Source organism: Necator americanus, chromosome X (genome assembly GCF_031761385.1).
Source record: "Necator americanus strain Aroian chromosome X, whole genome shotgun sequence".
In the NCBI taxonomy this organism is placed as follows: Eukaryota; Metazoa; Nematoda; class Chromadorea; order Rhabditida; family Ancylostomatidae; genus Necator; species Necator americanus.
In genome coordinates this window covers 5,988,149-6,003,878 of record NC_087376.1, presented here as the reverse complement: position 1 = coordinate 6,003,878, position 15,730 = coordinate 5,988,149, and the positions used below count along the sequence as shown (strand labels likewise).

Below are 15,730 nucleotides of genomic sequence, written 5' to 3'. Positions count from 1 at the left end.
CTATTACCCGTTTAAATCTATTTTAGCATATTTTTAGGGGAAAAATAAATATTGAAAAATATGTGTATGTGATTATATCATAAATCTATGATGAGATACGTATTCAACTAGCCAAGTGACAAATGACAGATAACAAATGACAATGAAAATAAGTAAAGCTGCTTCAAGTAGTGAATGAATGGCACACGTTATCCAGTTTCGTACATGAATAATATGAGTAATATTGAGCTGAATAAATATGTTAGAAGAAAATAGAAATTAGTTCCCTTTAGAAGTAATAATGATGTTTTTCCAGAATTCCGCTCTTTTATCCTCGTAGTTGGCACGCATCTCGCATTTGTCGTTAATCCTTAGATATCTGGAATAGTTCAGGCTAAGTTGGTCTTTTTCAAAAAATTATTTCACATTACAGCGTCATTTTCTTAAATGTTAAAAAAATCGAAAAAAGCACATTTGTGAATTACAGCGTGACTTAAGTGAATTTTATGGAGACGTAGCGTGAAATAAACAACGGATGTTAAATATTTCCAATTTTTAGGATATTTTTTTTTATTTTGAAAGAAGCTTAGTAGAGGTTGAGTCATCCAATAATGCTACTATTTCTTCTCTCCAATTTTATTTTCATCTCTAATTCTAGTGATCTCGGTTCCAACTTGTTTTTTTTTTGTTTTATGCCACACCTGCAGGTGTGTTCAAAAAATTAATAAATAAATCTCAAGAAAAAATAGAACATGAATATGGAATATAAATATGAATAGTAAAATAATACTACCTCGAACAATCTGCTGTCGTAGCTGGTTCCCAGACAAAGTTGAAGACAGATGAATCCTCATATGGACCATTAGGATTTCTTAAAAAAATAAAATTTTAACGTTTTGAGAAAAAAAAAACATGCTATTTGACGATTTCTGTTAGAAAATTGAAGAAAAATGAAAAAATGCTCTTCGTCCATACCCGTATTTTGCAAAATTCGTCCACAACCGTGTCATGAGATCGATCATTTTATGATCAGCTTCCGTGAATTGAAATCCGAAAACAATGGAAACACCAAATAAATATGTCAATTCAGTGCAATGAGTTGCACCTGAAAATATGCTGAAATTTTTCGAAATATACGCAGACATAACATTTTAGTAATTAATTAATTTTAGCAAATAATATTTTTAGGTACGCAATTAGTTAGTGGTGAAAGCTTATCGCAGCCTCTTAATCCTTAAATTTTCCATTAATGACTAAACTACAAAGAAAGAGCTTCTTTCTATCTGCTTTTCGATAGAACGGTAGAGTCAGTAAGACAAGTCAGCGAAACAAACGCATCGAGAGGAAAAAAATTATTCAGAAAAAAAGATCCTGAATAAAACCAGTAAGTATAAAAGTAAGGATATAGACATCTGCGACACTTCCAGACTTGAACACCTTAGCTTTTCTTATCCACAAGTGTAACTCTTTTTCTTTTTTTCATCACTAAATAATGCACTTTTATTTAACCTCTTACACTTGCCTTTTATGTTTTTTTTCTTTAGCCACTTTTCCAGCATATCCTTATTTTTTTTAAGTGGATTTTTTTGTTTCTCTCAGCTATCAACTTATTTTCTGTCAAGCTTTTTTTGTCTGGTTTTGTTGATAATTTTCACACCACTTTAGAAAAGTATTACTAACTTATTTTCATTTCGTAAACACTTTTTCAACCGAAAATAAAAATTAACGTGAATAGCAGCAGTCAAACTGTCATTTTTAGTTGTTTATTACTTTTGGTTACATATTACTAATAAATAATAAGAGCATCACCTTTAAATGGCATACGTATTGACAGGATCCCAAAGCTTTGTGGATTGAAAAATTCAAACGAATACAAGTATACACGATTTCCCAACTCAGTCATTTTTTGCACATAGTTGTACGTGCCGTTGTTCACGAATATATCGCTGTATAACTGAAATAAAAGGTTTTTTCTTTGTAAATATTAAAGAGTGAATGGCGAAGAACTTACTTTTACGTAGGCTTTAGCCACTTCCACTTTATTATCCAGATTCACATCTGAGAGGTATAATTCGCGGGCTTGTCTTCTTAATTCCTCATAATTCGCATGATTTTCGGATGTAATCACTATGGATAACAGCTTTTCGAACCCTTTTTTGTTGAAATGACTCGGAGAAAGAGTTGCTATAAAAATATTACATTAAATTAGTAATTAGACAAGTAGATTTCATCGTTTGATTTAAGAATGATATTTTTAAATGCACCTTTGGATTTCCAGTAACCTCACCTCTGGATTTTCTGAAAGAGGACTTTGGGCGCAAAATGCACACAAAGTCCTCTTTCAGAAAATCCAGAGGTGAGATTACTGGAGATTGAGTTGTCTGCGATAACTATAGGGTTTTTTACATCTTTTTTCCACTTGTGATTTTTTTCGTATTCTGGGACTCACAAGGTGTTCGGTTCTCGGAGCTACCGTAGAGTAATCATCTATCAAGTTCAATCTCTGCAGGAAGCAGATCCAGAAGCTGGGAACGAGAAACTGGGAAAACGCCTCGAAGTCGCACTGCTACATGTCAACGCGAGATCTCACACAGCCAATGTGACGCGAGAATTTTTGGAGGGCACGGGCTGGACGATCGTCCCCAACTCTCACTTCATCCCAAACCTTTCCCCATCCGAGTATCGCCTCCTCTGCGGCTTGAACCAGGATCCACGCGACAAAAATTTGAATGAGCCCGATGATCTCAAAAACGTACTCAACGATTTTTATCGTCGTATCCCCTCTCTTTCCGGAAAAAGAGTATTGATATTCTTCCCATTAAGCGGTCAGATTTTGTTGATAATTATGTTAATTACATCGGTGATCGTTGATTTTTACTAATAAATTGGAAGTTGTTTCAAAAAAGTCGAAAGGTGGGGAAAATGCATATGCAAGGACCCAATAATCTCCTCTTCTAATCTCCTGGATGACTCAACATTTTACTGAATTATGGATTCTGTAATGATGACGGCGCTCACAGTTTCAGATCATATTTTAAATTTTGAAGGATTCTTTTAAAATTATTATAGCACCATAGACAGGTGCAGAGATAGTAAAAGATTGAGTCATTCTAAAATAATCCAGGACATGCCATCTTTGCATCTACTACAGGTTAAGGATCAAAGGACAATCAGTTGGTCGATGGGTCAATATCGTGCGCAGCACGTGTTGGTAACGTTTTTTTCTGAGTAAATAAACAATAAAAAGTCCATTTACTCACCAAATAGAAGTCCCTCATGTTGACATGTGCCAATCATACAATTTTTCTTCGGTGCTTCCTTACGTAATTCGTCAATACTTTTCGGAAGAAAATCGTTACAACACATACCAATAATCGGAGCCAAATCGAGGCCAATTTTTGACACATCCATGCCCTTCACAAAGAAATATTATTGAATAAACATGAAATAATTTTGAAAAAAATTCCTTCCCTACTTTTGCAGTAATCAGTCGTTTTTCGAACTCTTTAACCTTTCTGTGACGTAGGTAATCCACTAAACTCTGACTTGTTTGTGGATCTGAAACTCGTTTTAAAGAGAAAAATAATCATATGGATGTACTCTATCATAACTATACCGTATTCGGAATTCCCGACTTGCCATCCATGTCGCCGTGCGAATTCGCGACAAGACTCAACCAGCCTCAAACGAGTTACAGTACTCCATGCACATTCAGCATTACCAGCCATTGGAACAACTTGATGGAATAAATCTGAAAAGAGGATATTCTGGAGATGAAAAAATATTTGACGGTTACACTTTCATTAAAAATTATCACCTCTAGAATGTGGACTTAGTGCCAGCATATCTACACTTGCACCACCTGCACTTTGTCCAAAAACTGTCACTTTGTCCGGATTTCCACCGAAGGCGCTGATATTATCCTAAAAATCAAAGGTAATGCCCTTAAAAAGTGAAAGAGATATTGCTCAAAAATAAGAAATTCCGCAATATTCACGCAAAGCAGAACAGTTCCTAAAGAATTTGCATCCATGAATTTCGCATCCAGTTTCCTCCGAGATGTAGAAAAAGTAGTGAAATTTTTTTTTTCCAAAGATTAATGCCGTTTCCAAGAAAATAAACAGAAGAAGAACGACATGTTTGGCAATTTTATCCTGTGAAGACTAGGAACTGCGGCAGATTCCATCTACAATAAATTGAGTGCTGACTTTTCTACTCTTCTTTATACTGACTCAAGAAAAACATATTTTTCCTTTTTTTAGGTACACCATTACTCTAGATAAATAAATAAACAAATAAATACTAAAAATACGTGGTCAATCTTGTTCCAAGCGCTATGCCTATATAGCTAGTGAGTGAGAAAAATGTATTCTAATGAAAAATCCTAAGCATTAATTATGAAATGGATTTTGAGGAATAAAATTCGTAAATATTAGTTGCTAGTATTATTCTGGATTTATTAACTATTTTATGATGATTATGTTTTTAATCAACAGTTTTAAAGGATACTTGTACTGGGGAAGTACAGAGAAATTATTCTGGATGTGGATTTACTATGAACATAATTATGTTATCCTTACAAAATAACTTTACACAAACTTTTTCATTTAGTAACGACAAGGACAAGTGAAAGTAATTTAAAATTAATACATGCATGTTAATATTATATATTATTCTATATTGTTACAATAATATTACTACAAATATTAATATATATATATATCATTATTTTATATAACTAGAACTTACGTGCACCCATTGTAGGGCCATTGTCATATCCCATAGACCGAGATTACCAGCACAAATATCATCTCCTGTGGAAAAAAATCCTAGTAAACCAAGACGATACTGTACTGTGACAACAACTACGTCATGACGACAAAGATATCTGTAAAAATATTTTTTTTTCGCCATAAAAAATCCATTATTTCGCAGAAAAAAATTCTAGTTCCTGTACTTACTTAGCGATTCCTTTATCTCCATACTTTACAGCCGAATCAATAAGATAACCACCACCGTGGATATAGACCATGACACTATGACCGGCCTATAAATGGAGAATTTTTGGGATTTCAGGATTCGATTTTGGTACATGGAGCTGTGTTTGTTTTCTGAATTCAGATATGAATAATTTTAATACAAAATCAAGTCAGTGCAATAAAGGTAAGTACAGTACGGTAAAGAAAGTCTGTACAGTAGCTGTCTGAAGAAGAAAGATTGAAACCGCTAAAATGTTTTCTTTTCAGTTATAACTTGCTTCATCGCTTCTTGCAACGTGTTTTTTTTTTTTTGGAAAAAAAAATCGCTTCGGACAATTGTTATTTGTGCTTGCAGCTTCTAGGATCCAACCAATTTCGTTAATTTAATTGCATTTCAAACATGACTAACTATTTAAACATGCTAAGAATGTCGATTACCGTATTATTCTCAGCAGAATAATAAATTTAAAGGATTCTGAAGCAAATAGCACAACACCTCATTGTCTTCTGATTTCCATGCGGGCGAGAATACATTCAGATAGAGACAATCCTCGCTTTTTGGTCCAAGCGTTATTCGTTCCCAGAAGAAATCCGCTTGTGGTGCACGTGGACCAAATGCAACACATTTACGTACGCCTTCCCAGTTTTGTGGTGGTTGCGGTTTCTGGAAGAAGATTAAATGGATAAAGAGAATGAAAATACTAAAGGGAAAAATTCTGTGTACCTTAAAACGAAGCTCTCCTATTGGAGGAGCCGCAAAAGGTATACCCAGGAAAATATCCACATCTTTATCCGAACCAATATCCAAACGGATTCCTTCTACTACACCAGAACGTGTTCGTACCTATTATTTCATCATTTTTCTTAAAAAAAAAAGACTATGTCTCATTAAAAATCAAAAGATTAGAGTTTTAACTTGAAATACTTTACAGAATCTCTTGAAAATAAAATGGGAAATATAAATTAAATGGAAAAATCCTTTTAAAATGGAAAGATTGGGGAATTTAGACTTAGCACTAGATTAACCATAACGATTTACAACCAATTTACTACAAAAATGCTGGGAACCGAAAAAGGCTAAGTAAACGATAAATCTGTAAGATATTATAAAAATAAAAACGAGAACGTAGATTTCGTTTTCAAATCCCAGAGCAATCGATAAATCCTGTCGGGTAAACTACAAAATTCGACCACAATCTCTTTTAAGACTCAGAGGAGCAAAGGAAAAAAAGATAATGATAAAAAAGCATCCAATCTGTATTCATTTTACTGTAAATGACAATTAAAAATTAAAGGCCACATCCATGTCGTCATGGATATTCGAAGCCATGGTCGAGGAAAATTCCTGCCATCACCGGTGGAGCGTGATTGGTCTACGATCGTCAACCATACCTAACCACTGGGCTTCGCAAAAATTCGCCTCTTCCTGTATAAGACTCTGTATTATAATATATAGTAACAATTACAGTACTATTATGTAAGCTGTTCACCACTGACTCGAGTACGGTATCTGACAAAGTAAAAGGACCAAAATCCATTTTTTTGTGTTAAAAATATACATGATTTAGCAGCCACTACCAACGTTCTTCTTCACAAAACACTTGAAATTAACAGAAATTAACATGATGCCGGATTTTTTTCACAAGAACAGCGGTCAAAAAGTGCTGTCGAGGACGAGATCGCAGTCTATCCATAGGCACGAATCAATAACGATCAGATCGCGGATGGTGTGTGCAATATCCAATTTAAGGATAGCGCATGTTGAAGGGAACTGGATTGAAAAACTAGGTGATTCAGCATTCAGCGATTTAACATGGAGCATTCCATGAATCAACTGAAAACTTTGGAATATCCTTGCCGCCGGTATTTAAAGACATCAGCCGCGAATCTGAGGTGGTACGGATTTCAGGTGGAGTATTCGTATACGGGATAGTAGATTATGGAGAGGGAGTGATTCCGTTCATTTCTTTCCAATTGCCGTAAAACACGGCTCGGAAGATGCGGCACGTGCACAAGGCTGGCGCGCTCCAATCGAACTCCTTGTAAAAAATAGTGCGCCGGAGCGCTCGATGCCGTATCTTCCGGGCCGTTTTTTACGGCGATTAGGAAGAAATAGACGGAATCACTCCCTCTATATAGTCTCCCATCCTGTATATGACTACTCCACCTGAAATCCGTATCACCTCAGATTCGTGGAGTGACACCTTTAAAAAAAAACTAATTTCGTGGAACTAAAGAACTAATTTTTCCATTTGCTCAAATTAATGTGCTGCTTAGAAGGTTCAAAATTATCACTTGCTTCTAACATTTGACAAAAAAAAGAAGATGGAGGAGAGAACTAAAACTGTACTTTTTTGTTAGGGTTACCCATCTCATTTTCTTTGGGAACATTTTGGAGACGGACAACTGCTAGTGTGAAAAAAATGCAATGATTCGGCTGCAAGTATTTGAATGTGGAAGAAAATTGTTGATTGCTAATAAACAAGAATGGCTATAACTCCATTCATTTTCCATTTAGAAGAGAAAAAAAAAGATTCCGAAAGATTCTAGGTAAATTGTCCACAAACACTTAGCACACAAAAAAAAATTAAAAAAGCTGTGCTCTTTCTTACCTGTCTACTTGGCCTTGTAGTGCTTGTTTTCCGAAAATGAAGAAATGAAATTATACTTCCCATCTAGAAAAAAAATATCAAAGGCGCATGAAATGTACCAAAATAAATAAACAAAAAAATTATAAACATGATCATAAGTAAGTGCATTGGCAATGTCCAGAGATCAGAATGTTAAAATGACCAGAGAGGAAAAAGATGAAAATCATAATGAAGGACATGGAAGAAAAGAAAAATGTTCGAAAATATGTAAGTGAGAACAAGTGCTGTTTTGTTTATTAATTTAAGTGAAAAGTTGACAGGAAACTTTCTCGATGACAAAGAAATGACATTATTCTTATATGTATAATTATTATTATTACAGTTATTATTTACAATTGTTTTAACGTCACTTTCTATAGTTTAGAAATCTGGAAAGGATGGAACGAGGTATTTACTGAAAAATGTAAAATATTCATATTGAAAACAAAATATGTATATAAAACATAGTATATGTAAAAAAAATATTGTAAACACAAAAAAAGAGACCTATTCACTGTCAAGAAGTAACAAAATTTCAGTAACGAAGATTTCACGTACAAATTCTGAGAACAGCTTCTATATGCATAAAATTAGAATAATCACAAAGAAAAAATGCAGTAAAAATAGGCGAAAGTTAAAAGTTTGCATATAAGAGAATTTAATAGATATCCGCAAATATTTCACAAGATTTTATTTTTTCAAACGCGAAAAGAATTTTCGAGAAAGCGACGATTACGAAGTGAGATAAAACGAAACGAAACGAGTGAAAGAGGAAGGAGGAAGGAGGTTTACCGAGGAACAGCGCCTAAACTGCTTCCTGAGAAACGAAAAATTGAATGTATTCAATGACCGAATGGCATGCAATAAGGACAAAGGCAATTTCGCCCGGCTGAAAGCTTCGAGCACTAGTGTGATTAGCGCCTATAACGACGAAACGGAAAAAACGTTTGAACGATTAGTCATTGTTGAGCACATGTTTTTCTCGTGTATGTCTGTTGTATAGTCCGGAATATTTCTGGATTTGACATCTGAAAGAGATGATGCCGGAATATTTCTGGATTTGACATCTGAAAGAGATGATGAATGCGTTTGAATATTTAAAATATCCATATGTATAAAGTGTTTGAATTCTCCGAATAAATATTAGCGACGATAAAATCGTGAAATAATAATAATTATAACAATACTAATACTAATAATAATAATAATAATAATAATAATAATAATAATAATAATAATAATAATAATAATAATAATAATAATAATAATAATAATAATAATAATAATAATAATAATAATAATAATAATAATAATAATAATAATAATAATAATAATAATAATAATAATAATAATAATAATAATAATAATAATAATAATAATAATAATAATAATAATAATAATAATAATAATAATAATAATAATAATAATAATAATAATAATAATAATAATAATAATAATAATAATAATAATAATAATAATAATAATAATAATAATAATAATAATAATAATAATAATAATAATAATAATAATAATAATAATAATAATAATAATAATAATAATAATAATAATAATAATAATAATAATAATAATAATAATAATAATAATAATAATTAAAGTGCTGTCAATGTAGGAAATTTTGCCATTTTGTAACAGAAAAAATTCATTATGTATAAACAGTATGCAAGAACTCAATTTCTCAAATGATTTTGGTTAACATTTTAATAAAAATCCTGAATTCAAGAAACAAGCGCATTATAATAGTATTATAATGTATTGCATTATAATAACATCATGTCAGACAACATGAAAATGTTTATTCCATCTAAAAATATTATTTCTTATATAATAATTATTATCATGAAGCTTCATTTAATTTAATTGTTTAATTATTTTCATTTCTGAATCACATCGTAACTAAGTCTACACGAGTGTGATTTTTTCTACATTTTTGCTCAGCCTTTCCCTCATTATTTTCGCCTCAGGTGAATTTTTCAGTGATCGTTAGAAGAGAATCAAAATGAGGTGACATAATGAGAGAGAACTAGCTCAGCGAAAAAAATGAGGTGAAATGTAACAAAGCGAAAAAAAATACGTGAATAAAAACTAATCTGGCCATCCAAATTTAAAATTAAAAAAACGTTGTAGAGCGATCATCTGTTCCATGTACAAGTATCCACAAACTTCATTTCACAAAATTAAGGTACTAGGAACACATATCCTATAAATCTTTGCAATCCTTACTATATAAAACATTTATTGAGTTGAAATATTTACACAAGGAAAGGGTTTCAATAAGAGAACTTTTAATACTTTTTAACGGTACCATAATAAAATCTAATAGTAATGACAATAATGATCTATTGATCCACTATGATTTCATATGATGAAAAAAGGAATTTTTGGATGTGACCAGTTTAGTATTATATTGCAATAATAATAGTTTCTAACTAGTTTTCTTCCAATTTCTTCCTAATCCAGTATTGGCTGACAATACAATACAGCCTTTTCATAATTACAAAAATATTGACAGAATAATTTCCATCCCATAATTTCAGTCGTTTTGTTTTCTCATGTAATTTCCCTCCCCATGTTCACTTTAAATCTGCTTAACCAGCAGTTTTTTCTCCTGTTCAACAATCATGTGATTTCTCATGAATCGATCATTGAGAATTTCGGATAACAACAACATCCAACAAAACATTATCCGAGTCGCTTCTAGCATTTGTCGACGATAATAGTTTCGAAAGTTGACGGCGGAGACAGTTTTAAAGGGTTATTGGAAAAGCAAAAATTACGAATCTAAATATATTTCGAAAGAAATCTGAGGTACATCACAAAAAGACTGATATTCAGGGAATGAATTTAAATACAACCCACAGAAAGTAAAAATAAGAAGATGACAGTTGGTGTTGTTTGAAATACACGATATATGCGTCGTCGACGTGTGGAAATCATGAAGAGCAAAAGCGAGAAGATCATTAATTTTTCTATTTTTTTTTCTTTTTACATGGTTACGTATTATGAAAATAAGGAAAAATGTCCAAGACCAAGCCAAAATACCTGGATATTTTGTGATGTTTCAGTTAAAAAATTAAATTCTTTATCATTCAGTCTCTCCTCAATTAGAAAGTTAGAGATAAGGAATTTTTTGTGGTCAATCAATAAATAGTTGAAAGCACAATTTTTCCGGGTAAAAATAAGTGTATCCGATAATAAATCGGTTACTACAAGTTAGATGCATCCATACGTTATGGATATGAAAAAAAACAAAAAAATAGAAGTATTAAGATATGGATGGAGTTTATTGGAAAAACATTCAATTTTGACCGGACTTATACTCAAATAGGACTCAAAAAACGCGTTTTCTGGAATGCTGGGAATTCGAAAGCACTTGAGTACTCAAATATTTAATGTTTACATTTAATCCTTTTTAATGACTTCAAATTTTCCCTTCATAGAAGATTTTTTTTACATTTACAAATGAATATCTCTACATGAAATATGCTAAAGGTCCTAAGAAGAAAAGAAACATTGAGGAACAAAGATTATCTTCGTGTAAACATGTCGTAAATACGTCAATACGATAACCAGAACTAGTCAATCATTCCCGTTTGTAGCACTTGTCACCTTTCGTTGCAATGATAAAATTATAAGAGTCACAATATAAGTCTGCACTAAGAAACTAACACTAAAATTTCTATCACAGGAGAATTTTTCAGATAAAATCGATAAAAATGTGGGAAAAAAAGTCGTGTTAGAATAGCCATCGAAACAAAACTAAATATCTATAATGGTAGAAAATCGCGGCTAAAAACTAATTTCTCTCTTCTAAATGCTGTAAATACAAAAGATTTCGCTTTTTTCACAGATAAAACAAAGAACGAAAAAATAGGAGGAACAACCTCACTTTTTTTTGTTTTTGGTTTTGATTTTGCTTAAAGAAATCGTGTCTAAGGGCGGTTTTTGAACTTTAATGAAGTTTTCCGTAATTGACCTGTGGTCTCCACATCACGAAGCAAATAAAACGTAAAGTAAATAGAGAAGGAAAAAAAGAAATAAGTAAATAGAATAAAAATTGACTGAAAACTCGATCAAATCAATCTGGACAGCTTTAGCACAACTGATTAATGGTTCAATTAACAGTACAGTCTTTAAGTGTTCGTCGATTAAAATGATAATTAAATTTTTCAATGCTCCAAATAAATAAATACTCTCTGTTCAAAGTTAAAGTTGAATTGTCGCAATTTATCGGATCGGGGATCCATAAATATTCGGAAGGAGTTTCACAGTAAATTAATTGTACATAATTTAGAACTTTTGTGGATTGGTACAAAAAAAATGCAAAGGGCAAAGGAACTCATGGACCTCCTATCTAGGATTTAAGATCAGATCAAAAAATAAAAAGAATATTTTTCTTACATTTCTCTTCCTCATTACACAGCTATAGAAAAAGATCACAGTAGATCACGCACAATATAAAGTGAGAATCAAAAAATACTGACAGAAAAAAAAACAGTGAGGAAAAATAATGAGGTCCTCAGGGATTTGTGGCTTCATTAGAAAATGAACCACAACAGAAAAAAACGCACTTTAATAAGAGTAAAGATTTTTTAATAAAGGATAAACGTGAAATCTGACAATTTTTCCTGGAATTCGTTTTTGGCACACAAAAACAACGACCACTGTAAAAGGTGACAAACATTCAAATATCCAAATACGGAGCAGCTAGACGAATAGATTCGGCATCTATTTATAGACGCCCCGAAAATTGGATCCAGGAACGATGCCCTGTAGATCAAAGACTACTTCCATGATATACTTGCCAGTGAAGTTGGAAAATCCCTAGCATAAACATTTAATATTAATGAGACCTCTCGTTTACAAGAAGTGCCTACAAGAGATAAAATTTGTGATTGGAATTTGGAAAAAAAGCGTGATTAAAGTACAAAAATTCTGGGAATGAGGACCAAAAAACCTTTGCATTGGCGGCCTGGATTATTCTTTGGATAATTAGGAATAAAAAAGTAGAATGACCGTTAGGTAATGAGGAATATGAAAATCATCAGCATTGACGGGCAGTGCACACGCATTGAAAGCGAGCAAATGTGCATTGCTATCGATCGACCAGGCTTTCCACGAATCCTCTCACATCGGCGACCGAGCAAAGTACACTTCACTTTTATTCCGGAGGGAAAAAAAGAGGAAAAACAAAATAGTGAGCGAAAAAAAGAAAGGGATGTAGTCTCGATGATACAGCGATCGAACACACTCGCAACTGACACAAGCAGTGAATCACCTCTAAAATTTTCTCCTATTATTATCTTTTTTGTGATAATATTTTCAAGGATTTTTCATTGAAAGAAATTCCATAAACAATCAATAATCTAGTCTTCTATAAGAGAACAGATTCTATAAGAGAATGAGAATAGAATAGAGTAAATTTTCCCGCTTGAAAAAGAATTACTTTTCAAAAAAGTTTTCAGTAGGTTCAGATTGACTCTCTACTTTCTTCCAAGTACATTCGAAAAGAAAAAAAATATTACTAAGAAATATTTTTCCTCAAAATTCATGAAAAACGGTGAAAACGTGAGCGCTGAGTCAAATCTTACATAAAACAGTGTCGTCCCGCACCACATGTGTTTATCAGGTGACCTTTCCTCGGGTCGACGATCCTTTCCGAGACGGACAAGTTAATTATATTTAGAGGAGGAAAAAGTGATGTGGAGATGGTTCGGAAGAAATTTTAGGATAAAATATCGTGAACATCAATAATTGTGTAAAATGTATAATTAAAAAATCCCATTGTTCTTCCAAACGTGGCTTAATTTTAATTGATTTTTCTTCGAGAATAAAATCAAAACATTTCAATTCAGTAAAGTTCCAAATCTCATTGCTTCTAGTGGATTTTTATTCAGTAGAGAGAGACGAGGAGGAGGAGGAGGAGGAGAGAAGAGAAGAGAAAAGAGAAGAAGAGCAGCAAAGAGGGAAAAAGAGGGAGGAAGATAGAAGAAGAGCAAGGAGGAAAGGAGAAGAGTGAGGAAGAGAGAGAGAGGAAGAACTGCCATGTTGAATTGTTATCCTAAGGTGTTCAAAATTTTTTAAATGAATTTTTTACTACCGTGCAAAAAAAGGTTATTTTCTCATTCCTTCTTTCTCTTTCTCTCTCTCTCTCTAAAAAAAAGGAACAAAGTCAAGCATAATTTGCACGTGCTAATTTCATGAAATGCTATAGAAACTGTGAAAAATTTACGTGGTGTGCTGTGAATGATACTAATAAAAAATTTTCATAATTTCATAAAACGATCGGTGGTCGATTGTCTCTTCATACGTATTACAACGAAAATGTTCCTGTAATTGCATTTCACAGCAGAACAACTAAGAATCGACTGAAAATTCCCACTTTACTGTAATGAGTGCCGAAAAAAGGAACCATCCAATCATTTTATTGAATTTTTTTTTATTCCAGAACAAGATGGATCACTTCATCCTTCCACCTTACACAAGAATCTCATCAATTAACTAGTTTACGAACGGCCATTGTGTTTAAAAAACAAAATGGACTTATTTTAAAATTTACGGAGAATTACAGCCGATTTTGTCATTGAATGATGGGGAGCAGCGGACCGCAGCAATTCTTGGTCCGTAAAAATTTGATGCCATTCTATTAAAGGAGCTAAAAATAGGTGAAACGTTTATCATGATATCATCATGACAAATGGACATCACATCGAGACGTACAGCACTGTGGCATGTTTGACCCGACCCGACCCAGTTGTTCACCCGAAACAGACCGGAACTGGTCTTCCTGCACATCAAACAGCATTCAATGATGACAACCGCAAACAGACAACGGTTGCGGAACAGCCGAAACGTGACTAAAAATCGTGTAATGGGAACGATTCGGCACGAAAACATTTTGCACGATAAAGAATCGTTATGTGGAGTAGGAAAGGTACAAACGGGCGGAAAAAAAATAAGGTGAACATGTGAAATGTAGTAGAAACCATAGCATCAGGCATGGTATTATGCTGCTTTCTGATTTTTTTGTTTCTGGATATTCTCTTTCTCATATGACTGACGTAATAAATAGGTTGATATTTCCTACATATCGAAAAAAATAGAAGGAACTGTTCTTCATTTATGATTGCTTTCCACTGTAGGTTCTCGAGTAACAACTAAAAAATAAATAAATAGATAAAAGAAATCACAATTATCAAAGATTGGGTGAAAACAAAACGTGGAAATAACATGTGTAATGTGTATATTTTCTTCTGGATGATAAAATCCAGAAAAGAGAGAGACGAATAGATGTCTTTATAGGATTTGAGAACATCTATAAGTATTAAGTGAGCTCGTTTGGAGCCTTCAAAACTTTAATAGTTTTGTTCTGAGTAATTTCATCAATACGTATATAATATTTTGCTTTTAAGATGTGTGGTATAAATAATAGTTTTGACCTCCAAAAATTAAATTTTGTGTGTGATAAGGACAAAACACCTGCTCACGTTGATGAGAAAGCTTATTTGAGATTTGATTAAAAACTGTGTAGCAGGAAAGAAATTTGTGGATTTTGAACCTTATTAACTTTTTACCATCATATTACAGTTAATGAACCTTTGAAATATGTGGCTATCCACGATATGTTTTTTGAGAATATTTTCTTAAAATTCTGTGTACTCAAATGTCATCTTTCTATACGTTTCATGAATTTCTTATCAAATCTCCATTAGAGAGAAAAAGAATTTTGGAGAAAAAGTCATCGCAGAATTCTTTTGTGTGGGAAATAAGGTCGAACAATGTAGAAATCTGGAAGAAAAAAGGCACCGCTAAGTTACGAAAGGTGACGTTCAATTACTGGAAAAAAATTTTGAAGGCAAAGGAAATGTTCAGCATCTAAAGCTGTTCTAAATACTTGAAATGGAACCGTTCTGAACCCGCTCGATTCAGTCTTGCAATTTAAGGATCATCTGGTTCCGTAGTGAGGTCAGTTCGCTTTTCGATACTCGATCATTCTCATTCTCTAATGTCACTACCATCACATCCACCAACTCCTCTTATACAAGTAAGAATGTTTAATTTTATATCGTTCCTCGAAAGAATTTTTTTTCGGTTTTGCGTTTTTTTTTTGTTGGCAGAGAAGGT

At 32.8% G+C, this 15,730-nt stretch overlaps 2 protein-coding genes across 3 annotated transcripts; one reads left to right on the top strand and one right to left on the bottom strand.

The window, feature by feature from the left end:
- Positions 1 to 258: 258 nt before the first annotated feature.
- On the bottom strand, positions 259 to 7,633 carry RB195_021595 (uncharacterized protein; the record flags this gene model as incomplete). 2 transcript variants are annotated; one of them, XM_064208421.1, is made up of 15 exons in its annotated part: positions 259 to 358; positions 773 to 850; positions 955 to 1,084; positions 1,789 to 1,933; positions 1,991 to 2,163; positions 3,240 to 3,393; positions 3,455 to 3,537; positions 3,596 to 3,730; positions 3,797 to 3,902; positions 4,729 to 4,867; positions 4,941 to 5,026; positions 5,455 to 5,622; positions 5,683 to 5,780; positions 6,351 to 6,384; positions 7,571 to 7,633. In XM_064208421.1, the coding sequence occupies 15 exons, from the start codon at positions 7,631 to 7,633 to the stop codon at positions 259 to 261; spliced, it is 1,692 nt and encodes a 563-aa protein (XP_064064301.1). The 2 variants fall into 2 exon arrangements, with proteins under 2 accessions (XP_064064301.1, XP_064064302.1); XM_064208420.1 differs by lacking the exon at positions 6,351 to 6,384 and having other exon boundaries at positions 5,683 to 5,802.
- Positions 7,634 to 12,631: 4,998 nt separating this feature from the next.
- RB195_021594 (uncharacterized protein) lies at positions 12,632 to 14,467 on the top strand (the record flags this gene model as incomplete). The annotated part of the gene is made up of 3 exons (XM_064208419.1): positions 12,632 to 12,803; positions 13,504 to 13,621; positions 14,329 to 14,467. 3 exons carry the CDS (start codon positions 12,632 to 12,634, stop codon positions 14,465 to 14,467), a joined length of 429 nt encoding a protein of 142 aa, XP_064064300.1.
- Between the last annotated feature and the right edge of the window lie 1,263 nt (positions 14,468 to 15,730).